At 41.9% G+C, this 27,287-nt stretch overlaps 1 protein-coding gene across 1 annotated transcript in view; it reads right to left on the bottom strand.

The window, feature by feature from the left end:
• Positions 1-25,496, bottom strand: part of COL11A1 (collagen type XI alpha 1 chain) — a 297,225-nt gene extending 271,729 nt beyond the window's left edge. The window contains exons 1-2 of the mRNA XM_070941067.1: positions 25,284-25,496; positions 2,513-2,814 (exon numbers count right to left, since the gene is read on the bottom strand). Of these exons, the coding sequence (XP_070797168.1) occupies positions 2,513-2,814; positions 25,284-25,496 (515 nt within the window). The remainder of the gene's footprint in view (positions 1-2,512; positions 2,815-25,283) is intronic.
• Between the last annotated feature and the right edge of the window lie 1,791 nt (positions 25,497-27,287).

Raw genomic sequence — 27,287 nt, 5'->3', positions numbered from 1 at the left:
CTCATATTGCATACTTTAGTGAATTACAACCCTAGAAGGATCAACACCACACAGCAAAACTGCCTATGTCCAATCATCTGAACAGCACTGGGAGAACAGCAAGATTCACTCCTTTTGAAAAAAACGAAAAATACTGCTTAGCCTTTGATTTTCCAGGAAAGAGGTGCAGAGCAAACCAAACCAGTTGGTCAGGGAGAGAAATCTCCAAATCATATTTGGATCTTTGGAAGAAAGGAACGTTAAGAAAACAGTAGCTGTATTTTTCCCCTCACACATCCCTACTCTGAAAGCTTTTCTTGGCACCAAGCAAGAAAATAGTAATCCTACCCCTGCCTCTGAGCTGAAAGTGTGGCTTGACTTCTGTGCCCACAGCTTTATTTCAGAGCAGGCCAGCAGGGGGCAGATAGACAGGCTGAGGTGACTGACAGGTCCAGTCCAAGAGGTGAGCAGGAACCCAGAGGGTGAACGGGACCTTTCAGGAAGCATCTTTCTCCTCTCCTTGGCACTTAACAGTTGAGCCAATGAAAAGAAACATCCAATTCAGAAAAGCAAGAAGTACTTTTAAAGGGAAAATTGTTTCAATGGAGTTAGAGTCCTCATATTACCATATGAGGCTTTGAGATGTAAAAGAGGAAGGGAAGGGAAGGGAGGAAGGAAGGAAAGAAAGAAAGAAAGAAAGAAAAAAGGAAGGAAGGAAGGAAAGGAAGGAAGGAAGAAAGAAAGAAAGAAAAAAGGAAGGAAGGAAGGAAGGAAGGAAGGAAGGAAGGAAGGAAGGAAGGAAGGAAGGAAGGAAAGGACATACACTATACAATAACTTCAACAGATTGCACTGGACAGAAGAAGTTAACAAAGAATGTAGCCATAAGGCAAATCTGTGGAGAATAGAAGGAAGGGATATAAGCAAATTGCTATAATACCAGACTTGGGGAAAGCCCCTCTAATTTCCCAGGAAACCTCCCCATCATGGATTCCAGGTATCGGGTTTAGAACTCATTCAGCTTATTATAAATGGGACTGTGTCAGTATATTCTCCCAATATGCCCCTTCCAATAAGGAAAAATAGTCTCATTATGTCACCCTCCCCTTGAGTCCTTCTCTCTCTCTCTCTCTCTCCTCTCTCTCTCTCTCTCTCTCTCTCTCTCACTCACTCTCTCTCTCTCTCTCTCTCTCTCTCTGTGTGTGTGTGTGTGTGTCCTTTCAATGGTCTTCTTAGTAAGATTCAACATCTGTAGCTCCAGAAACTGCAGACTAACACATGCCCACCTATGGGACCATTCATTCCATTCTGCTCCTTCTGCCAAAGATGCACCTAAGGGGAGGGGGAAGGGAGGAGTTTCCTGCTCCTCTGTGCATTGCCCTCCTGTTTCAGCTTTGCCACGTAAGCTGCCTAGAGTCAATGGGGACTTTGGGACAAGCAACCAGAGAGTGGGGGCAGGTAAGGTAATATTTGAGATGGGTTAAACCCTCGGGCTCTCTGAATGTGAATATCTTAGTTTCTTCTGAAGTCTTCTTGTCAGCTACCCACTACACACCTGATGAGCATCCCTGCATCACTCAAAAGTTCTCAAGCAAGTCAAAGACAGATCAAGCAAAGGATTATCCAGACATTTCAGAATCCAAACTAGAAAGAGCTCTGGGTCAATTTGAAATAATTCCCTTTTTTTAAAAAAAAAAAAAAAGCCTGTGGATTTTGTAGTCATACTGTGGTCCATCTGTGTAAGTCAACCAAGCCTTTCCCTCCGCCCCTCCCTTCTTTTCTTCACTTTGGCCAAACGTGTATGTGAATTCACTCAGTTTAATCATCTCAACAAGTTCAAGAAAGGGGGTGATGGAAGGGAATTTGCACAAGCCATCTCTTTACCGGTTTCAAAAGTGGCCGACCACCCCAAAAAGTGGGGGGGGGGGTTGTTCAAAAGGTTCCTTGCCGTCTTCTCGAGTTTCAGATCTTTCCATTACTGCATTCAGCAACCCACCTCCTTTCCCATTCTCACTTTGCCCCAACAGCGCTTTTAAAACTGGGCGGAGACGGTATTTGAGACTCACGGACCGATCCTATCTATGGATTTCTGTCGAGAAATAAAACTTGACTGAATTTAGTTGGACGAGCAGAACTGGGGAGAATCCGGATCTCCTTCGGTTCTCTTCCTAGCATCCTTCCAATACGCTGAAGTCAAGGAGCTCCTAATTCGAATTTAAGGCTCAGCCGGGGGCTCCAGTGACGGCTCAATCAACAAGGGAGGAAAAAATAATTCCTTGGAGCATACACAGAGTGCACCCCAACCCAATCAGCGAGCAGATCCCAGAGTCAACACACACACACAATTCATTTCAGGGAGTTTGATCAGGGAGAGAGGCAAGTTCGATCCCCGTCTCACTTGCTAGGGTCACCTTAGAAATCGGGGGCTGTGTGACCTGCCCTGATGTCGCCTCACCCCCAGTCCCATCTCTTCTAGCCGGGGATTAAGGGTGTGTGTGTGTATGGGGGGGGGGGGTGTCCTCTTGGCTCTCTTACCTCCTCGGACTTCCGCAGCTTGGAGCAGAAGCGCCGCCGAGACGAGAAGAGCGGGGAAAGCCGAGTCCCAGAACCGCCGTTTCGTTTTCCACCTGGTGGACCACTGCCGACTCCTCTCCATGGTTCGCCCAAACACCGGGCGCGCCAACGGCGACCCACCCACCCTCGCCGGGGCCCCCACTTCGCCCGCACCGCTTCTCTCTCCGCCCGGCTCGCCCGACGCGGCCGCTTCTGTCCCGCTTGTACTCCAAGAGACGCTCGGCCTCGACTCCTTTAGGGACCCATCGAGAGCTCAAGGGCAACTAGGTTAAAATAATAATAATAATAAAAAAAACACAACGAAAGATCCGCTCCCGGGAAAAGTGCCGGCTGAGGAGGTGGGCTGAGTGGGTGGAGGGGCGACTTCGGATCGGCGCTGCCGCTTCGTGGGGATCTAAACAGCGCCCGGATCCGGCCTTTCCGATTCGCCTCTCCAGCCCGAAAGGAGGAGAGGGGCTTCAATCCATACGCGAGGAGCGCAGCATCTCCACTAAAGGCTGCATCCCACGAAGGGGGCTGGCCAAGAGGCGCACCGGGAAAGCGGCCGCGGTAGCGAAGAGCGAGCGAGAAAGGCGGGCGGGAGGACGGGCTGCCCCCTCCTCCTCCTCCTCCTCCTCCCCCGCCCTCCTATTCTATTCCCCCCCCCCACCTCCTCCTCCTCCTCCTCCTCCTCCTCTCACCCTCTAGGGGAGTCTAAAATTGACAGGGAGGATGCCGGGCACAAACCAATGGGAAGTTTCCTTCCAACTCGAAAGCCACGCCTGTCGCCCGCCCCTCCCCTTCACCCGCGAACTCTCGACCCCGCGTTCCCAAAGAAGTCCAGTCAGGTAAGCGGGGATATAAGGACGCGCAGCGGCGATTGTGTCACGGCACCCCCCCCCCCCGCCCCAAGGAACGGGAAACGACTAGGCTGAGGAGAACGGGGGGGATTAAGGGGACTCCCCCACCCCCCAAGCGCTCTTCCCAGGATGAAGACCTTAAATCAACGTGAAGCGAAGCAGAGTCGAGCTAACAGATTATTAATTAATAGATTATTAATCTATTAATAGAGTTGGAAGGGACCTTGCAGGTCATGTAGTCCAACCCCTTGCCCAAGGAGGAGACCCTACATCTGCCTCTACCTAGGATCGAACTCACAACCTCCTGATTGTGAGGCAAGAGCTCCACCTCTCTTGGGCTTCGTCCCCACAACTGCCCCTGTCTACCTTTTATTCAGTATTGGCCGCCGTGGTCAAGGAAAAAGCCGGTTGTGGGATACATAGAACCCAGGAGATGCTTTTGACTTTTGGCAAACCATCAAAGAGGTTTATGACAAAATCCCTTGAAGCCCAGCTGGAAACTCCTTGCTGGGCCTTCAGGTTGTACCTGTGACCGAATCCTAAAAGAAAATGCTTTTCAGCATGCCCTCCTTTTGCTGAAGTGACTGTAGGAACATGTCAGACGTCAGATCAGGGGGACAGGGAGATGTGACACTGTCTTTCATTATTTAGGAATGAAGTACACAGAAAGCTTAAAACTGCCCTTACCTGCAGATGCTTCAGAAAGTTGGGTGAACATGTGTACGGGCATGGTTGTATACCCATAAATGTTTTCCTGATATTAGACAGTCCAGGAAAATAATGAAAATATGCTTAGACAGTTGGCAGATAGGATCTAATACAGGTAGTCCTCGATTTATGACCATAACTGAGCCCAAAATTTCTGTTGCTAAGTGAGACTTTTGCCCCATTTTATGACCTTTCTTGCCACAGTTGTTAAGTGAATCACTGCAATTGATAAGTTAGTAACCCGGTTGCTAAGTGAATCTGCCTTCCCCATTGACTTTGCTTGTCAAAAGGTCGCAAAAGATGATCACATGATCCTAGGACACTGCAACGGTCATAAGCATGAACCAGTTGCCAAGTATCTGAATTTTGATCACACAATCATGAGGATGCGGCAATGATCATAACTGTGAAAAGTGGTCATAAGTCACATTTTTCAGCACCGCTGTAATTTTGAATGGTCACTAAGCCGACTGTTGTAAGTCAAGGACTACCTGTATTTCAGCCTCAGTTATTCATCAGTAACATGGGAAGAACCCATGGAAATCCTAACATCACAATTAGGAAAGAAGTCCCACTGAATTCAGCACAATTAATTCATTGTGATGCTTTGGGTAGCTGTAAAGCACAACTTAAGAATGGCAGTGCAAATAATATACATCAGATTCCAGCGACAATACTGTGAAGAAATACAGCCCCGTCTGAACCTATTTAACCAGTAGTCTCATTGAACTCTTAGAGGTTAGAACATTCTGAGCTTAGAATGATCTTTTCCTTCTTACTAGCAATATATGTCTCCTATCAACCATATATAAACAATAAACTATATACTATATACCAATAATGGCTAACCTTTTCTGGACCGAGTGCCCAAAGCGTGCATGTGTGTGCCCGAACCCTAAAAATGCAATATGCGTATGGCCCTCACACATGCGTCCCGCCTCCTGCATATGCATGGCAGAGACCCAAAGATCAGCTGGCCGGCGGGAAGCAAACACACATGCGCAGCAGACCTGAACTGGGGCGACAGCTCAGGTGCCATCAGAGAGGGTGCTGCGTGCCATAGGTTCGCCATCACAGCTATATACATTGCCTGAATGTATGTGTGTATATGTGTGTATGTATTTTGTGAAAACATGATCTTGGGAACCAGTATAGTCTAGTGGTTGAAGCATTGAAAAGGGATTGGAGAAATTCAGATTCAAGTCATGCTAAGATATTAGGCAAGTTTAGACCAGTCTGTCTGAGTCCAGTTTACCTCACAGGGTTATTAATTATATGAATAAAATGAAAGGAACCTGCCTTAAGTTCTTGAAAGAAAGGCAGATAGAAATGGCTACATAAATATGAATAAATGCACACACATAAATAGACCTTTGTACCTCTGCTAGTGTTCTGTATGTTGAATATCATTCAGATATACTGTCCCTAAAAGGGCAATCATGTCCCTCATCCAGGTTGTTAGGATAGGGTGAAAGAGCTACTGAAAAGGATTGATTTTGGATAATGAAGGATGTCATAATGGAAAACTGATGGATCTGGTCCATGGGGGCAATTCACTAAGACTGCTTTCTCCAACTTGTACCCTCTTGATAAGATATCCAAGGAAACTGTGTGGTGTGTTCTGCACTAAACACGGGACAAAACATCAAAATTACAGATCTTTCTCTTTAAGTGATATTTTATTGATCTGGTATTTATGCTACAATTTTCTTTCCAATCTGTGATTCGTTAATGTAATCCATAATAATATTGATCTCTTCCAGACTTACATGAAACCATCAACGGAATTTACGCCCTCTTTGGTAATTATAGAAGTACGTTTCAATAAAGGAGAATATTTGTAGCTCAGAGTTTAAATGAGGGGGTCCTTGAAGCTCTCTGAACTTAGATGTTTTCTTGAAGATGTTCCATTACCCAAACTGGGTAATATCTATGCTCACTTTATAATACATTACAATCATTTACAATATCCAAGTAGGTAAACATGTTTTCTTAGGACATAAAAAAGAGAGAAGTTGAGAGAGACTTCTAAAGGATTAGATCAGACATTCCAAAACTACAGACTATTTTGGGAAGATCAGGTAAGTATCTTCAATCAGTATCTTTACTGATTTTTTTTTTTAATTTCTCCTTACATTATAGCTTTACATCTTCTTGAAAAGTACTTCTGCAGAAAGTTGGTTAGAAAATGACAGTCAACCGAACTGAGGAGGGGAAAGTTAACTTGGAGCCTAGCCACCTTTCTCTTCTCCCCAGCCATGGATGTTTAAGTGCTTTCAGCAAGATGCAAAATAGTTGAGCAAATGCTCTGCCTGGGTCGTATGTTTCATAGAAACACACAAAAAAGGCAGAGAGCATACACAATCACTTTAGCTGTGTAGAAAGGAAGAGAAAAAGTAGGAGAACAGTCTCTTGTTTGGAAGTCCCCGTGACTTATGTTCATTCAACGTGCAATATGGAGTGTCTTTGTAACCCATATTATGAATGAAGAAAAGAATTCAACAAGATATAATCCAGTTGCAAAATACAGGTGTGAGTGTATGTGTGTGCACATGCGCGCGCACACACACATATATATACAGAGCATTAAAGTTTCCTGAGCCACCTGTACAAGGTCTGCAATCAGCAGGATTCCACATTTATGATGTCTGATGGGATTATGTCCGTTGCTTTCTCAAATTTTATTGCGAATAAAGTACATATCTGCCAAAATCATCATTGTCCCTTTTTCAAGTATCCCGCATAATGTTCCAAAGAAAAGAAATGAAAGTGTTGGGTCGCTTGAATGTTAAAACCACACTTAAGTACATTTACTAGAAGGTCAGTTCCCTGAGGTCAATAAATTTAGAGGATTGAGCCTTTGGGGCTGCAAGAATCTGAACTTTTGATTTTGTCCCAAAAGACATGATAGAATTATTGAGATAGATAGATATATATATATATTTAAAAAAGTGATACAACCCATGCAAAGTTTAGGACATTGTGATATCTATCTTCTTAGGGAGTATGGTTCATATCATAATCTTGGTTGATTTCAGAAATTAATTGCATGTATGCTTTGCACTGCTTCAGTAAGATGCCTTCCTATTCTCCTGTGCATTAAGAAAATGTCTGTGACGTGAAATATACAGTAGAATATGTAACAGGAAGAAACCAGATCAATCCAGTATACAACAGTTTTGGGTGGGACATAAGGTTAGAATGGTTTGAGGTAGACTCTTCCCCAATGTTAGAAACATGACATTTTGAGTCACCAGACATTCCCCATCTATTAGCATAAATTAAATACTATCTATAAGGGCAATTAGCATACAATGGTAAATTCAGGAGAAAAATGTGAGACATTCTTTTTAGTCATGTCAAATTATATATGATTATTTCTTTCTAATAATAATCAAATTTTTAAGGACCTGTTTTTGGTCTACTTGTTGTGTTTCCAGCAGGTTGCTGATGATATTTATAATATGACATGATTTGCCTTATATTTCAGAAGAATAATGTCTCTATGTGCTTGATCATTCCTAATTGTTTAATTGTTGTCTCCTGCATACAGCAAGGAAATGTGACATGACATGTTCATAAAGCATAGATCCCACTTAAGAGCTTAGCTCAGATTGTTTCTTGGCCAATATCTAAGCTTTACGGTAAATTAATCGTTACACTTATCGAGTTATTCTTGATTTATTTGTTTGAAAATTATTTTTACCTCATTAGGCCTTAAATCTGCCTTTCAAGAGGGCCGCCGACCAAACAGGACAGTGTGATATTCACAATACAGTTTTTGAGACACAGGCAGATGACTCGTTTGGTTAATGCGTTTGGTTCTTTCTACCCTCAACACAGATGGGGCATTGTTGTACTCTCAGGCGGTGGGGGAAGGGTTAAAGAGTAATGAGTGGAGAATGCTTTTCTTCTTCCTGAACTGAAGAAGCTCATCCTGACTCTTTCACATTCTTTTGCTTGCAAAACCCGACAAGAAAGCTCAGCTTCACTATTGGTATATTCTTGCTACTCAAGTCATATGCTTATTTACTCAGGAGCACATGCCCCACTGAGTTCAATGAGTCTTGCTTTTAGACAAGTGTGCCTTAGCAATCCCAACGTAACTGAAAATTCTTGTCCCAGATTAAGAAATCACAACATCTACCCGACAAACTTATCTTGGTACCCCTTGAATGTAAATAATGGATTAAAAATCAAAGAAAGAGAGAGTGAAAAAAACTTAGGCATTGGAGAATCATTCCCAATATTAATTAGAGGGTTAAAACCTTTAGGAAAAGAATCAGATTACTGAACAGTCAGTAATTAATTTGGCTTTACACAGATGTCAACACATTTTTTTTTAAAGTTCTGAGGCCCACTGAAACTGTTAAGACTTGGAGGTGAAGATCTGAGGCCCCTTTATTTGATATTGTCATAATGAGTAACAAATACAATATTTACCTGCTTTATTGCAGTATCTCAAGATATTCTTCAGCAATGCTGTAACAGTTAGTGGTGAAGATTGGGAAAATATCATACCACAACACAGATAAATGCCTTGAAACGTTACAGGCAGTAAGGAAGCATTCTTTATTGATTTGCTACTTTTGAGGGGAAGAACATTGTTTATCATTATTAGCTCTGCCATAAAGGTGCACTTACAGGGACCTTAAGGTCTGCTGATCTGTCTATCCTTTTTTGTTTTATTTTGCTATCCTAGGAATCCTGTTGCAGCATTTTAAAGCCTGGAATTGATTTTTAGAGTCAAGAGGTATTTCTCTGTTAATTAGGCAAGGAAAGGAGACCAGGGGCCTAGGATTGACCAACAGACCAATTCATTCAGAGACCGAGAATGATATTGTTCATTGTGTTCTCTTTTGTGCGTAAATGTCTTCTCAGTCCGTCACACATACAATTCTATAAGTTCTTCCTAGATGAAGTTCTGTAGTTCCTAAAATGCAGAGACATTCAAGCTTTATTAAGCCAATACCAGAATTGAAAATCTCACAGGTAGGGTTTCAATTTTTAATAAGTTATGTTTAGTGTAGGAACTATCCCAAAGATGCTTTTTCAAGAGGCAATTGGACTTTCTGGCTTTTCTTTGAAGAAGCTTCTTCAGCTTCTTGGATGAGAAGCAAAACATCTTCAAAGAAAAACCAGAAAGTCCAATTGCCTCTTGAAAAGAAGAGGCTGTACTTCCTGAGAATGCTCAGGAAGATAAATCTATCTCAGCATCTACTTCTGTCCTACTATCGCAGCACCATTGAGAGTGTCCTGACATACGGCATTCTTGCATGGTATGGGAGCAGCTCTGTAGCGGACAAAAAATCATTAAAACTGCCCAGAATATCATCGGACTCCAGCTACCAGCTCTGGACGACATCTTCGAATCTCACTGTTTGAGAAAGTTGCATAACATTCTCAGAGACTCTTCCCATCCTGCTTACAATCTTTTTGGACTGTTGCACTCTGGCAGAAGATACAGAACAATTAAAACTCAGACCACACATTTTCTGAATAGTTTTTATCCCAAAGCTATAATTGCACTCAACAATGAACTAAAGGGCCACCATCAGTGAACTGTTGGACAGCATTACTTGGTCTGTTGTGTGGATGCTTGGGTGGTTTAGGGGTGGAGAATTGTGGTGGGTGGGAGTGTGTTTGGTGATTGTTATGTGTGTTGGACCTGGTCTTTGGGTGTTAAGTTAATTTCGTTGTATGGGTATACTGTGTATACACGTACAATGACAATAAAGTTATTTATTTATTTAGAAAGCACCTTTGGAACAACTATGACCTGGATGTCTGAGAATCTCCATACACATTTTGTATAGGAACTAGAAATGCCATGAACAATGCAACCTCTATTTACAGTGGATGCAAGGGTCAATCCTTGAACCTCTTTCTGCCGTCCACATGGGCTTTGGGGTAGGAGGAACAATTGCTGTTTTTAATGGACCAGTCTGATCCAGTGATGAAATCCAAATTTTTTTTACTACCGGTTCTGTGGGCATGACTTGGTGGGCATGGTGTGGCTTGGTGGGTGTGGCAGGGGAAGGATACTGCAAAATCTCCATTCCCACCTCACTCGGGGGCCAGGTGGTATTTGCCGGTTCTCTGAACTACCCAAAATTTCCGCTACCGGTTCTCCAAACTACTCAAAATTTCCACTACCAGTTCTCCAGAACCTGTCAGAACCTGCTGGATTTCACCCCTGGTCTGATCACAGGCTCTTTGTCGCCCATATTTTCACATCACCTTCATGCACATTTTTATTGAGGTAGTCATGTTTACTACGAGTGTGCTGATGACTACTTTTCCATCACTTTAAATACATCATTTGATTAAAATTATGAACTCACAGTTTCCATCTACTTCCTGTTTGGAAGGCTTTCAAGCTTGTCATTTAATTCCAACTAAGTACTAAAACCTGAATTTCTTATGTCAATTGGTAACAAATATGCTTTATATAGTGTTTGGCAGAACATCTTTCCCAAGTTTATCTAAAAACATTTTTGTGACATTATCATCTAAAGTAAGCTTAGTATTGAAAATGGGAACCTGTTTATAATTAAATATGAAACTTGTCATTTCTGTCACGGAGGGCATATTTAAAAATGGTAAAGAATTGATGTGGACTGTTGCTATACTTTCAATAGTGTTCTAATTTTCCCAATCATGCTACTCATTTCTCTTTTATCATAGCCACTCTTTGGGTGTTGTTTGTGACTTAGTTCCAAATGTACGCCGTGCTTAACTCCCAACAAAATTGTCAGTAAAGTGCCTAGATCAATAGAAGTCATTGATGTCAGTTAAAATGGGCACACAAAATTCTCTTCATTACATAGGCATAGAGATTTCTATCTGTAGAGCCCCAACTGGAGAGATAAGCAAACTGAAAACTGTGTTGCTGAATCAGTCTGAAGACTAGAGTGTTTTATTTTACATGCCTCCTCAAAGCTCACAGTGGTGATGTACGCAACCACAACAATGATGGGCCTTCTAATATAGTTGCCGGTTTTTTAAGCTTCTCAACATTCCCACTGGATTCTGTTATTTGGAGGTGTAATTGCTTATACATAAAGCTTTTACTGAATCAGCTTAATTGATATTTATAGACCTGTGAATCATTTTTTGCATATTTATTATTTTTTTAAAGCCATCAAGGCTAGCCATGAATTCCCTTATTTAATTAGATCTGTACAACACATGTATAGTAGTTTTGCATTGGTAATACATTTATAGCACGGCTGTCAAACTTGCGACATCACTTTGTCCTCATGTGATATATCGCGACTTTTTCCCCCTTCGCTAAACAGTGGATGGGCATGGCCAGTGCATGACACATCCTGCCCATGGGCCGCAAGTTTGATACCCCTGATCTATAGGCCCTAGTGACTTCTATGGGAATTTCACACATATTGCTCCTGAGAGCCATATGGTTGTCCACCAAGTATAAATCTTATCAATGGCTTATGACAGTTTTTGGCCACTCATCCTGACAAGTCTATTTGAGAACGATGAGAAACCAAAGGGGCTACTGTTGCAACAAAAGCGATTGGTAGAGTTAGTTAAGGGAGAACTTTGGCTCAGACACATTGTTTGTTCTTCTTACACTGCTCTTCACAGAACAGCTTTGATTTCTTGGAACACAGAATCAAAGACCTCCTAGAAAGCTAACAAAAGAGACTTGGACATTTCTTGACATGCTTTGGCTACCCCCCACTATGCAGCTCATATTTCCTACTTTAACATGATTTAGTTTCCCGGAAAAAGATCTGATCACATTATCAGATGTGCTGCTGCATTTAACAAAGAGTCACAGGCCACAGGAAGGTAAATTCTGAACATTTTTCACTATCTCCTTATGGCTATAAGTCTAGTCTGAGAACCGGAAGGAACACCAGGCATAGATCACATAAAATATAGAATATTATAGATTATAGAATATTTAAACTAATGGGAGAATAGAATAGAATAGAATAGAATAGAATAGAATAGAATAGAATAGAATAGAATAGAATAGAATAGAATAGAATAGAATAGAATAGAATAGAATTCTTCATTGGCCAAGTGTGATTGGACACACACAAGGAATTTGTCTTGGTGCATATGCTCTCAGCGTACACAAAAGAAAAAACATTCGTCAAGAATCGTAAGGTACAACACTTAATGATAGTCATGGGGTACAAATAAGCAATCAAATCATATTAGGAAACAGTCAATATAAATCATAATATTTGAGTATCTACATTACTCAAGTCCATAACTGACTTCAAGGTGGAGCTATGGCCCTTCTACAAGTCTGAAATGGGTTGAGCTTTAGCCTCACTAACCATTTTTAGTAGTTGAGTAGCATCTCTACACTTCCAAAGATGGCACCCCGCAGCTATCTGCCCACCATTGTTTCTTCACATGCATCTCTGACTATAGTATGGTGTCCAATGCAATACCATAAACATTGTCCCAAAAGAAACAAATCATTTCACCATCATTGGGGAACAGGTGAACATTTGAATGTTTCTTTGTACTCAGTAATAGTATTTCTAATTTGGGAGAAAATAAACCCCTTCCAGGTTCTGAACATGTGGAAAGACTCCCCAATTTTCATTTGCAGTTTTCAAAGATGTGCAAGTATGATTACATGCTCATTATGCTGACTGCCAACATTATTTTCTCTGAAAATTTCCCCTGGAACAGTTATATCACTCAATAGTAGAGAATACAGTACATATAACTCAGGGTTGAACTGTTGGGTACTTGATATTTTTTTTTGCTTGATTCTGATTTTGAGAGGAAGGAAACCAAGATCAATGAATGTCAAGAGCCCAACTATAGGAACATTTTGGAAGCAGTTGAAAGGAGGCTCACATGTTAGTTAAATGATTTAGGAAATGTTTGTCCTGCTGCCCATCAATATTAAGCCTGTGCCTCCTCAATGGCTGAAAATAGTTTCTCCTTCCTGAAATCTCTCAACTTTGGGGTGGGGGGGGTTGTTGACTCTCCTGCCAAATTCAAGCCAAAAATGTGAGGAAATTAGTACATAACTTCAAAACAGCATCTTGTACCTGAGAGATGTCAATCCTTCCAGTTCTGTTATAGCATGTTATCCACCTCCCCTCATGTCTAGTAGACCTGCCTGGGAGAGCATGTATACAGATATACAGCCTGCGTAGAGAGACCCAGATTATTTATCTACCTCCAACCCACAAGGGAACCAACTTTAACCTTTCCTAACCCCATCTCTCCAAGTATGTTTCCTTACCACTAGACACAGCCATAGTGGCCAGTAGGTAATAGGAAGAGTAATTCTACATGCATGGACAGATTGGTTTATGGAAATGCAACCAGGGGTGAAATCCAGCAGGTTCTGACAGGTTCTGGAGAATTTTGAGCAGTTTGGAGAACCAGTAGTGGAAATTTTGAGTAGTTCAGACAACCGGCAAATACCACCTCTGGCTGGCCCCAAAGTGGGGTGGGAATGGAGATTTCACAATATCCTTCCCCCTGGAGTGGGGAGGGAATGGGGATTTTGCAGTATCCTTCCCCTGGGGTGGGGAGGGAATGGGGATTTTGCAGTATCCTTCCCCTGGAGTGGGGTAGGAATAGAGATTTTGCATTATCCTTCCCCTGCCACGCCCATCAAGCCACACCCACCAAGCCACACCATGCACACCACGCCACGCCCACAGAACCGGTAGTAAAAAAAAATGGATTTCACCACTGAATGCAACCCAACTGGCATGCAACAATTAACTTCAAATCAGGATTTGGTGGTTGTTACGAAGTCAAGATGGCAATTATGACTATGTGACTGAAGCCCCACTCCTTCTATACACGTCGGCAGTATACAGACCAAATGGTGGGGCTTCAGTGTTGTGATCACAATCATATCTTGGCTATTTTAACCTAGCTCCTCCCTCTGTAGATATCCAAGAAGTAACAAATGGAAACTAAGCTAAGAGAGAACCAACTTTGAACTAAGGAGAAATTTCCTGACAGTGACAATTGTTGGAATAGTGGAATAGCTTCCCTTCAGAAGTTCACTGGAAGTTTTTAAGAAGAGATTGGACAGTCATTTATCCAGAATAGTAGAGGGTCTCCTGACTCAGCAGAGGCTTGGACTAGACGACCTCCACGGTCCTTTCCAACTCTGTATTCTGTTAAAGCTATCTTCCTAATTATCAGGACTGAGAAACAAAATAGTACCTCATATTAACAGAATACAGATTTAGTTAGCTGGCGCTCATCCAGCTCTTCACTGTAGCCAAGGAACTGTCTGCACAGGCTTTCTTCAACCACATAGATTGCTGAGGTAAAATTGAGTGTCATCAGCATACTGCTGAAAGTAACCTTCAGATCTCTGGATGATCATTCCAAGAAGCTTTATGTAGGTCTTGACCAGCAGACACCTGAGGGATCCTGCAAATACAGGGATTGAACTATGGGATTAAAGTAAAATTCCCGACTGAAATTGTTAAGGATATTGTTGTTGTGTTACCAACCAGCAGAGTGTAGAACACAGAGAAACGTTGCTGAGAGCAATGAATAAGAGATGTGCAAACTGGTTTATCAAAAGTTTACTTTATAGTGAAAAAACATAGTCTCTCATAATCTTTTAAATCAATCCAGGTCTTTGCCAGTTAAATCAGTCCAGTGATACAAAAATCTTCTTACCACACAAACAGTAGTTGGTTAGAATAACAAACTCACTCTGGTTCACAAACCACGATGGTAGCAGATCCATCCAACCGATGATAGCACAATGGTAGCAACTCCACACACTATGATAGCATATCATCAACTGAATACGTTACAGTACCTTTCTTAAATACGTTTACAACTAGTGATTATCTAATTACAGCATGACTCAGCATTATAATGAATCAGCAGTAAAACTTTAAAGTCACACAATACATATTCATGTTAAAGTCACAGAACACATATATTGCCTAGACAACTTGTTAGGCTCAAACCATATCCTAACAGAAATTTTCCATGGTATTCTTTACATACCATGTACACACTTACAATATATAGTATATACAGACATTGTGTGTGTGTGTGTGTGTGTGTGTGTGTGACATATTTTATACAATCAGTTTCACGAATGAATATAATTTATAAAAAATATTATATATTAAAATACCCACAGGCCATACCTTTGATTCTGTGAGCACATCAAAGAAAATTGATCTAAAGGAGGCAATTTCATATCTTTGCATCACATCAAAGTGGTTTTTCTAGATTGTATGCTTCTGGGAGGCCTTGGATTTCTTTCGAAATTGTTACCTTTAACTTTTGAATTTTGAACTTTAGTATATCTTAAGAGTTTTCCTGGTATTAGTATACTGTGTAATATAAATTTTGATGGAAATCAGGCTATTGGTCTACAAAGCTATAGAATTTCAGGTTTCAATCTTCAGGAATTCCTTAAATATCAGAATATATGATATAGATCACCTAGATTTTTCATTTTATTGGGGCAGCATTTATCTAACCAGAAAAAAGCATTCACAAAGACATTCTCAGTATTTTTAGCTTCTTGAAAAACTGATTTCCCCCTACTTCTGAGCTGACAAATGCAGTTGAGGTTTGTGTGGTGTGTTTGGGCAAGCACTTCAAAAACAATGTGTTTGGCTATGTCAAAAGCAAAAAAATAAATAAATGCAAAATTGTTATGCACTTCTGCCAAAGTAATTTGCCAGAATCCAACCCTTATCCATCTTTCAGAGAAATTATAACACTGTTTCTTTGCTTTCGCTAGTTTTAGACTCCACTGATTATTCCTTTTTAACTTTAGTTTGGCTTATGTTTACTTCCTCTTTTTTTTTTTTTTTTTGAAGGAAACACACTTTATTTCATTAAAAAATAATGCCCATTTGCTAAGTGGAATTAAGACTTCAATGCAAAGTTCTATTCTGATACAAGCAGAGGTAGTATTCAGCAGGTTCTGAACAGTTTTGGAGAAGCGGTAGCGGAAATTTTGAGTAGTTCAGAGAACTGGTAAATACTACCTCTGACTAGCCCTGCCCCCATCTATTCTCTGCCTCCTGCGTCCCAGCTGATCGGGAGGAAATGGGGATTTTGCAGTAACCTTCCCCTGGAGTGGGGAGGGAATGGAGATTTTACAGTATCCTTCCCCTGCCACGCCCACCAAGGCATGCTGTGCCCACCAAGCCACACCCACCAAGGCATGCCATGCCCATCAAGCCATGCCTACAGAACCGGTAGTAAAAAAAATTTAATCCCACCACTGGATACAAGCCATGGTTATTTCTTTCTAGTTTTACATACATTGGGCATAGCTTGGATCACTGTAGATTGAAAGACTAAATACACAGAATAAATAAATCAGCACTTTAAAAAAATAAATCAGCACTTAGATTTACTGTCTTTTTCAAATAATCTAGAACTGTTTCTTCAACGATCTTTCTGCCTGATATTCCTAGAAATCCTAAGAATCTTTGCCCAATCTCCTGACTAGAAATAAATAAGCCTTTCTTTCTGAATATATTGCATCCAGCTTCTCCAGCTGGGTTTTTTTTTTTTCTTACCCAGTATTGGCAAACTTGAATTGCTGTCTGTCTTGTAATTACCTATGTAGTCAGTACTCTGAGACTTAATTAAGCAGCTTTAATAGAAAATAAGGAAATAGACTACATCAGTATTTGGTTTTCTCATTGGGAGCCAAATTAACATTGCTTTTTGAACTCTGGCCTGAAAATAGCTCTGTGTTCAAATACTAGTATTTTCCTCTCCTGAGTATCCTGTAATTAATCACTCATATTTACACACTGATATATTACCAAAATGGCCCAAATCTCACAAGATTACCAAATCTGACAAGATTTTGGCGATGTCATCCTGAGTTCTCATGTGAGGAAACAACATTTCAACAGTTCAGGCAATCTCAGGAGATGTGGGTCATTGTTAAATCTTAATATATTATTGCTTTGATTTTATAGGTTTCTTGATTTTGCTTTTCCAATCATTCCATGTAATTACCATATTGATACCACTACCTAGCAATGTTATCTCTACTATTGATATCACTACCTAGCAATATTACTTTCTCAGTTGAAAGGCACAAAGAACAACCTAAGGCAGGGGTGTCAAACTGGCAACCCACAGGCTGAATGTGTCACACACAGGCCACGCCCACCCAGCTCTGCGAATGAGAAAAACGTCGTGAAACATCAAATGACAGCAAAGTGACGCAGCGAGTTTGACACCCGTGACGTAGGGGGATCAGATCACAAGTCTGACTTGGTTGATTTTTTTACTCAGTCTATTTTCAAAAAGCTTGTCTTAGTTGTTCTCAGCATTTGTCTTGCTCAGTTTCAAAGTCAGATTATTTTATATTTTATTCACTTATTCTTACAGTGAAGCTTATCAATGCATGATGCAGCACAGGCTTTTGGTTTTCAGCTGGCTTACTACTGAACCTGACACCAATTTGGGTTGAGAAGGAGTGACAAGTCCAAGGTCATCCAACTGGCTTCTACCCAGGCTCACAAGTCAGATTCTGTAGCTGCATCTAGAGTAGCTGCTCAAGCTGAACCTGTGGAATGTCAGCCTCAGGAAACACACACCAAGACTCACGTGAAGCTTATCAAACAGAGGCACCATCTGGACAGCTGGAGCAATCAGAGGAGGAGGATGTAAGCCTCCACATTTGGTGAACAGAGAACAGAGCAATTCCATGAGGCTACTTGCCAAGCAAATCTCTTGATGAATGATACCTGGCTGAAGCCTGATTTAAGATTTAGTTTTGAGCCATGTTCTCTTTGTTGGAAACAACATCTGATCTATGGTTCTTCTATATCATTCCCATGAATCCTATTTGTGTAAAAAACCTTGGACCTCTGGACTGACTGACAACCCTAACTTGGCTCTTGGAACCCTGGATTGGATGGATTTATTTATTTATTTATTTATTTATTTATTTATTTATTTATTAAATTTTTATACCGCCCCCTCTCCCGAAGGACTCGGGGCGGTGAACAGCCAAGATTAAAAAAACATATAATATAAACATTAAAATACATTTAAAAGAAAAATTAAATCCAAAATGGCTCCCCAATTTAAAACGCCTTACCCATAACCCTATAATTAAACAAATCTAAAATTTGGATTTGGACTATTCTTCTGTGAACTGCTATTATTAGCACACTCTTCAGGCAAGCTTCTGTTTTGTTAACATTCTTTGCCCGCTATTATTTCTTTAGCCTTGAAATAAAATTGCTAATTTCCATAATACCTATGTCTGAGTTATATATGGTTGAAACCAGAAAAGGGACACTTGCTAAGGATTGCTCCCCAACTCTATTAACAATGTTAGTTGAAGAGACTTCTTGATTACCTCTTTTCTTGGTGTTGCAATAGCTTATCACAGGGACTTCTACATAAGAGGATGTAAAAAGGCAAGACGACAGTTTTGACCATATGATCAAAGACTTTGATTTATTTATTTATTGACAATTCCCCTACATATATTCCTGGCTTTTCCTACAAAAATATAAAAACAAGAGGGTAATCCAAGGCTTAAAGTTATTAATTTTCAAAACTTTTTGAAGTCCTCGTGCTCAGAACGTTTACTTGCAATTACTGAAAAGCAGTAGCATAATTTCTGGCAACATTGAAATGGAAGATACATGAAAACTGTACAGTAAGACTAATAAGGTGTATTGTTAGTCAGGGAGATGATCTTGATGGAAATTTGCAGGAATCATTACCTAGGAAAAAGGGACAGAAATATTTTTAAAGTCCAGGACAATAAGATAACATTTAGAAGCGATTCTAGTAAATGTGTCCCTAATTCACTGGAGTAGAAGAAGTAGGAGGAAGTAGAATCACACTTGCTAGATTTTGTTATGATTACCACTCAGAATAAAAGCTGTCTCCTGCGGAGTTGATTCCTGATCTAACCTACTAATGGGATGACATCAATCTTGCAAATCTGATTGTGTTGGATCTCTTCTCCAACATCTGGCCTGTTCCTTATATAAAAGACACAAGAATTATTCTTCTCTGCTGAAATAGATACTTAGTAAACAGGCTCAGACTTAACCCAGACAAGACCAAGTAGCTGTGGGTATTGCCTCCCAAGGACCATGTTGATTGTCCATCCTTAGCCCTGGGGGGGGGGGGAGAAGTTGTCCCCCTCAGAATGGGTTCGCAATTTGGGCATTCTCTTTGACCCACAGCTGAGATTAGAGCAACACCTGGCAGCTGTGGCTAAGGGGACCTTTGTACAGGTTCGCCTTGTACACCAATTGCGACCCTACCTGGATCGGGAGGCTCTTCTCACAGTCACTCATGCCCTTCTCACCTCACGGTTGGATTATTACAATGTGCTCTACATGGGGCTACCCCTGAAAAGTGTTCGGAGACTACAGTTGGTCCAGAATGCAGCCGCTCGAGCGGTCGTGGGTGCACCTAGGTACTCCCACATTACACCAAACCTCCGTGAGCTGCACTGGCTTCCTGTTGGTCTCCGGTCACAATTCAAGGTGTTGGTTATTACCTTTAAAGCCCTATATGGCTTAGGGCCAGGCTATCTTCGAGACCGTCTTCTACCGCATAGCTCCCAACAACCGGTAAGATCCCACAGAGTTGGCCTCCTCCGGGTCCCGTCAGCTAAACAATGTCATCTGGTGAGTCCGCAGGGGAGGGCCTTCTCTGTGGCTGCCCCGGCTCTCTGGAATCAGCTACCTCCTGAGGCCAGGACCACTCCCACCCTGCTGGCCTTCCGGAAAATGGTGAAAACCTGGCTTTTCCGGCAGGCTTGGGGCCGTTGATCTCACCACTGTGATCTTGTGAGATCCGGCCATGAGCAGTGCGTATGTTTTATGTTTTTATGTTTTTATTGAATTTGTATACCGCCCTACTCCCGAAGGACTCAGGGCGGTGAACAGCCATAAAAATAAAACATATAAATACAAAATTTAAAATAGAGATAAAACAAATTAAATAAATTTGGCTGAACCATATTTAAAACCCCAATAATTTAAAACCGAATTTAAAATTCCCATTTAAAAACGGAGAAGTTTAAGTCAGGCCGGCTTGCTGGAATAGAAACGTCTTAAGCGTGCGACGGAAGGTGCGCAGATCCGGAATCCTCCGTATCTCGGGGGGGAGCTCGTTCCAGATAGTAGGTGCCCCCACAGAGAAGGCTCTCCCCCTGGGGGCCGCCAGTCGACATTGTTTGGCCGACGGCACCCGGAGGAGCCCCTCTCTATGGGAGCGTACTGGTCGGTGGGAGGCTATTGGTGGTAGCAGGCGGTCCCGTAGATAACCAGGTCCTAGGCCATGGAGCGCTCTAAAGGTGATAACCAAAACCTTGAAGCGCACTCGGAAGACCACCGGGAGCCAGTGCAGCTCGCGCAGGAGGGGCATTACATGGGAGCGCCACGTCGCTCCCATCACCACCCGCGCGGCCGCACTCTGCGCCAGTTGGAGCCTCCGAGTGCTCCTCATGGGGAGCCCCATGTAGAGAGCGTTACAATAGTCCAGACGGGAGGTGACGAGGGCATGAGTGACCGTGCGTAACGAGTCCCGATCCAGAAAGGGGCGCAACTGGCGAATCAGGCGAACCTGATGAAAAATCCTCCCGGTCACGGCCGTCAAGTGCTCTTCTAAAGACAGCCGTGAATCCAGGAGGACACCCAAGTTGCGAGCCCTCTCCGTGGGGGCCAATGCTTCGCCCCCAATAGTCAGCGATGGCACCAGCTGACTATATCGGGACGTCGGAAACCACAGCCACTCGGTCTTGGATGGGTTGAGTCTGAGCCGGTTTCTCCCCATCCAGATCCGTACGGCCTCCAGGCACCGGGACATCACTTCAAGGGCATCGTTGGGGTGGTCTGGGGTGGAGATGTACAGCTGGGTGTCGTCAGCGTACTGATGGTACTCCACCCCGAAACCACGGATGATCTCGCCCAGCGGCTTCACATAAATGTTGAACAAAAGGGGCGAGAGGACCGATCCCTGTGGCACCCCACATATAAGGGGCCTCGGGGTCGACCTCTGCCCCCCTGTCAACACAGACTGCGACCGGTCGGAGAGAAAGGAGGAGAACCACCGTAATACGGTGCCTCCCACCCCCAACCCTTCCAACCGGTGCAGCATGATACCATGGTCGATGGTATCAAAAGCCGCTGAGAGATCTAATAGGACCAGGATAGAGGAACAACCTCTATCCCGAGCCCTCCAGAGATCATCCACCAACGCGACCAATGCCGTTTCCGTGCTGTACCCAGGCCTGAAGCCCGACTGGAACGGGTCTAGATACGTCGTTTCATCCAGGTACCGGGGAAACTGTCGTGCCACCACACTCTCAACAACCTTCGCAACAAAGCGAAGGTTGGAGACTGGACGATAATTAGCCAATGTTGCCGGGTCCAGGGAAGGCTTCTTGAGGAGAGGTCTCACCACCGCCTCTTTCAAGGCAGCGGGAAAGACACCCTCACTCAATGAAGCATTTATAATCCCCTGGAGCCAGCCTCGCGTCACCTCCCGAGAAGCCAGCACTAACCAGGAGGGGCACGGGTCCAACAAACATGTGGTCGCATTCAGTCTACCCAGAATCCTGTCCACGTCCTCAGGGGTCACAGAGTCAAACTCATCCCAGATAACATTCTCAGGACCTGCCCCCGTCATCCCCCCTGGATCTACCCAGTCGGAGTCCAGATCTTCCCGAATCTGAGTGATTTTGTCATACAGATACTGAACAAAGTCCTCGGCTCTTCCCTCCAAGGGGTCCTCCCTCGCTTCCTGATGGAGCAGGGAGCGGGTCACCCTAAACAGGGCGGCCGGGCGGTTATCTGATGACGCAATAAGAGCAGCAAGATGAGTACATTTTGCTGCTTTTATCGCCACTAGGTAATTCTTAATATGAGATCTTACCAGTGTCCGGTCAGATTCAGTGCGACTGGCCCTCCAACTACTCTCTAGGCGTCTTTTCCGGCGCTTCATCTCCCTCAGCTCCTCAGTAAACCAAGGAGCCAGGTGAGATCGGCGCCGGGTCAGAGGCCGCAAAGGCACGACTCGATCCAGAGTTCCAGCGGCCGCCCTATCCCAGGCGGCCACTAAGTCTCCAGTCGAGGCGTGAGCCAGGACCTCAGGCATTGGCCCAAGCTCCGTCTGGAACCTATCAGGTTCCATCAGGCGCCTGGGGCGGTACCATCTTATCGGTTCCGCCTCCCTGCGGCGGGGAGCAGCGGTTCGAAGATCAAGGCGAAGGAGAGAGTGATCCGACCATGACAAGGGCTCGATGGCTATGTCCCCTATCTCGAGATCACTCGAGATAGGGGACACATGGGTTTTTAACGTCTCTTATTGTATATTGTTCATACTGTCTTTGTTGTAAGCCGCCCAGGGTCCTTGGAGAGTTGGGCAGCATAGAAATATGAGTAATAAATAAATAAATAAATAAACTTCTCAATCCTGTTCATATTTAAGATCAGAAGTATTGACTTCCTTAACAAAATGTCCTTCTCAAAACACAAACTGGGCTTATTTTAATGATCATTGCCTGATTATTTAGTATATTTAATAGAGATTGCAAATGCTGTTATTTTTTCTTTCTCAAACATTCATTTTTTAAAGAATGTAAAGTCTTTCTATCCTGTATCTCTGTAGAGTAATGGTCCCCAAACTCTTCAGCACATTGATCCCTTCATTAAGTTTTAAATTGTTCATTGACTCCCAAATGTTTATGATACAAAAATAATAAACTTTAATAGTACTGCTACTAATAATAATAATAACAACAACAACAGTAGTCTCATTGACTATTGGGGGTCCATACTGACTACTTTGGGGGACCCAGCAGAATATGCACATATGATCTTTATCTTTTTTTAATGAACATATTTTAATTAATCTTAGTTTTTACAGGGAAAAGTCAGTAACTATTGTGAACATAAAAATGGCCTTGTATCTTCCAGACAGAGATAAGGATGTCAGGGGAAAAAAAGAGCAATTTTAATTCAAGATCCAAAATTTCCAAGCCACAGTTCTACTGATTGGAGAATTCCAGGAGTTGGTTCATACATCTGAAAGACACTCAAGTGTCATTTAAAAAGCTGATCAGTTCTCCCCAAACTGTCTTGATGGATGTACTGGAATATGTGAATGCCCATGGGTCAGGGGTGAAATCCAGCAGGTTCTGACAGGTTCTGGAGAACCGGTAGTGGAAATTTTGAGCAGTTCGGAGAACCGGTAGTGGAAATTTTGAGTAGTTCGGAGAACCGGCAAATACCACTTCTGGCTGGCCCCAGAGTGGGGTGGGAATGGAGATTTTGCAATATCCTTCCCCCAGGAGTGGGGAGGGAATGGGGATTTTGCAGTATCCTTCCCCTGGAATTGGGTGGGAATGGAGATTTTGCAGTATCCTTCCCCTGCCACACCCACCAAACCAAGCCACGCCCACCAAGCCATGCCCACAGAACCGGTAGTAAAAAAATTTGGATTTCACCACTGCCATGGGGGATAAGGGAAGGAGATGCTACCTAGGGAATGATCACACAAGAGAGGAAGGACTCCCATTGGCTTAAGTGTCAGAGAAAGAAAATTAGGAAGCATCCACCCTAATTTACCAGGCTATTAAAAGTCATGATGGAAGAGCTGTACTTTCAGACTTGCAAGGTTTGGTTAATGTAGTCTTACAGTAAAGTAAAATTAGCTCAGCTGATAATGTTTCCTATCTGATTTACCTGGGAGGGCTGATAATAGATGAATTTCACTTCCACCCAACTTGAACGTTAAAAATCTCACATTCTTTTTGGCCTATTTATATATAAATGTCCCAAGTTTGGAATTAATTTTTACAAAAAAACCAAATATAATATTGATCCATCCCGATACTTTAGTATCTGAAATTGACATTATCCAAAGCATATCAAACAATCACATTGTACATGTGAGCAAGAGAAAACTTGAAAAAAAAAATCACTAATTCGTAAATGTAAATTCTATGCTCAGTCATAGCAAAGTAATTTAATTAATTTTGAGTATGAAGTAAAATTTTAAATAAAAGCAGTAGTTAAAAAACTTTCCAAAAGGCAAAAGTGGAAGAGGACATTGTCTTTAAAAATTGAGGGTTACTTCTAGTAGATACTGTATATTGAAAAGAGGCAGGAGGTTTGCTAAATGTTTCTTCTGCTGGACCAACACCTTTAAAATACGAAATGGATAGTTTTTTAATTATCAACTTTGTAAATTATGTTTTAAGTTCTAGTATCACAAACTCTATTTGGTTGATTTTGTAAGCATATAATTTACTGCATTCTTCACCAGGGGGCACTCTAACATATGGGCCCTTAACTTGGCCCTCACCCACATATTATTCAGTTTGCTGGTAAGTTTTTTTTTCCATCCTCTACAAAATTAGGGTACCCACTCCTAAAAAAAAGTTGAATATTTATAAGTTCCATGCATGTATCAATTAAAAAAATACCACACTCTGGTATGACTTAAAATCTCAGGCCCGCACAAATTGGAAAACACATTTTAAAAATGAAATGTATTGAATTTTATTTTCCCATAATTTCTAAATAGGGGGAACCTAATGACATTCCTTTAATAAAAATAAGCGGACTGCGTATCAGAGATGTTAACGGGTTAGGCAAACAAATATTGGGTAAAACCAGAAGTAATAATGGTCGCTTATGTTCTTTCTACAATTTCTTTCTTTTACTCCTCTATATATTTCATTCCTTTCTGTTTCCTCTTGAAAGTAAACATATTAACCCTTAACCACAGACGTACTATTTTGGCTATGCTATTACAGACACGAGGTCATAATGACCTCAATAGCAAAAAGACATTCGATGTTTTCATGGTTAGATTTAAAAATAGATGTATAGAGCAGTAAACCAAAAAATGTATTGATCTCTATAAAATCCACATCACGCAGGTCATTTTTTATTTCTCCATCTTTGAACTTCAATCTTTCTTCTCTAATTTTTACATTGGTCCACTGAATGATGGTGCTAATAATTTCTTTAGAAAATTATACTTTCCAAATCTCTAGGGGAGCAGGCGAATTTCCGAGATTTCTAAACTGCTGGTCGTAGTCCAGGTAATTGCACAACAATATTGTGACTAGCGGTTCTGGATCTATTTCTTCCAAAAGGTACAGAAGACCATTTGAATTTGTTCTTGTGATATAAATTATTGCACAACATAGATTGTACCTGGTCATCAATTTCATTGGGAGCTTCACCATCGCTGATGTCAGACTCAGCGGCGGCGGTGGGTTCCTCATCGTCCATTACAAAATTTTCATCACAGTCTGATTCCACTTCACTCAGATCACTCTCTGCTTCTCCATACCATTTTAGAACAGTTTCTTTGAAGTTTGGATCACCAAATTGCACTCTTTTTGGCGGAAAACTTGGTCCCAACATTATAACAAAAAATACATTAACAAAGATCTGCGGTCAAAATGACCAAAACTCAAATTCAAATGCCGCTACAGAAAACACCAAATAACTGACATAGGCGCGATGCTGCACACACTCTTATTAGTGGGAAAACAAAAGAGCTTATTGCAACTGGAATGATCCATTTCTAAAAATAGGGGTATTCCGAACATTTTGGAAAACTGTTGCGGTCACTATGACTGCAGGCCTGTGGTTATTGGTCAGAAAGTTGACTATGGATATCTGGATGACCGCCAATAGTTAAAGCTTCTAATGATTTTCTGGATGGTGGATCTGTTTAATACATTGCTTAATGTTCTTCAGATCCTTCCATATCACTGGTGTTACTACCCCTTCCAAACAGTTTCAACTTAATATAATCGTCTTCATTTCTACTGACCTCAAATGGAAAACAGTTACAGTAGGTGAATTTCTGTAGTGTGAGAAGAGAAAAAAGTAAGGGAGCAGCAGGAGTCAAAGCGCTAACCAAAGGGAGAGCTGGAGGACTTGAAGGAAAACCCTCTATGTTTGTTGCTATTTTAGATATATTGCAGCTGAATCAGCAATACACAAACTCACCTCTACAGCATAATCAGCATCATGAGACTGGACAAATTTAGAGTTGATTCTTAACTGGTGCAAAAACTTGACGTAGAAGTGCTTTTACTTACATGTGCATCCCTAAAACAAAATTACAGTTACTTTTTAGATAGATACAGATAAAGATATATTGATGGTCAATATATTCTGTGTCTTTACAAAAGTCTTAACTTCCAACAATTGCCTGGTAAGTAACTCCCGTTTTTTGGGGGAACTTTTTTTAGAAGTGGTATGCCACTCCCTTCTTCCCACCACTGTGAGAATGAGATTGCTCCGAAGTCAGCCAGCTTGCTTTGTGCTTACAGTAGAACTACAATTTATGATGTATTGGTTTCTAGCCTCGTACCTTTATCCATCAGTTCTCAACTGGGGGCCATATTGTCCTTTGTCAGCCCTAGGATGGTATTTCAAGAGGACCACAGGTGAAAAATATATAACGAGAACTACAGAAAAGCAAAGTGTATTGTATTATAATCACTGCCTTGTCATTGTTAGAAAACTCACTAGTTACTGTCTCATGTACTGTATTTAAAGGAATTTCAGAATACTGAGATGTGCCTTCACCACACTGTTTCTTACTCGTGAATTGTTCACCTTCTCTTGTGGGATTTTTTTTCCTGTCATTTTCTCTTTGGTCTGGTATTCTTAACTTTAGGAGGAAAAGTATTCTCAGATTAGGATTGTTAATCTTGGAAAGTTCCTGTTTCCACTTGTCTAAAGGCAAATTAAGACATCATCATCATCATCATCATCATCATCATCATCATTATTATTATTATTATTATTATTATTATTTTACTTTGGGCCTAAATTGCTGAAAAGAATTACATGGCAGCAGAGAAGTAATGCAGTATGTAGTATCACCCTGCCAACAAAAGTGCATATAGTCAAGGTTATGGTTTTCCCAGTTGCAAGGTATGGTTGTGAAACTTGGAGAAGAATAAGAATTGGTGCTGGAGGAGACTCCTGCGAGTCCCTTAAACTGCAAGGTGATCAAACCGGTCAGTCCTAGAGGAGATCAATCCTGACTGCTTTTTAGAAGACCAGATCCTGAAGATGAAATACTTTGGCCACCTAATGAGAAGGAAGGACTCACTGGAGAAGCGCCTAATGTTGGGAAAGATTGAGGGTAAAAGAAGAAGGGGACCACAGAGAATGAGGTGGCTGGATGGAGTC

Source organism: Pituophis catenifer, unplaced genomic scaffold (assembly GCF_029215685.1).
Source record: "Pituophis catenifer annectens isolate HBS135680 unplaced genomic scaffold, rPitCat1.0.hap2 SCAF_3, whole genome shotgun sequence".
NCBI lineage: Eukaryota > Metazoa > Chordata > Lepidosauria > Squamata > Colubridae > Pituophis > Pituophis catenifer.
This window is presented reverse-complemented; position numbering and strand designations above follow the sequence as displayed.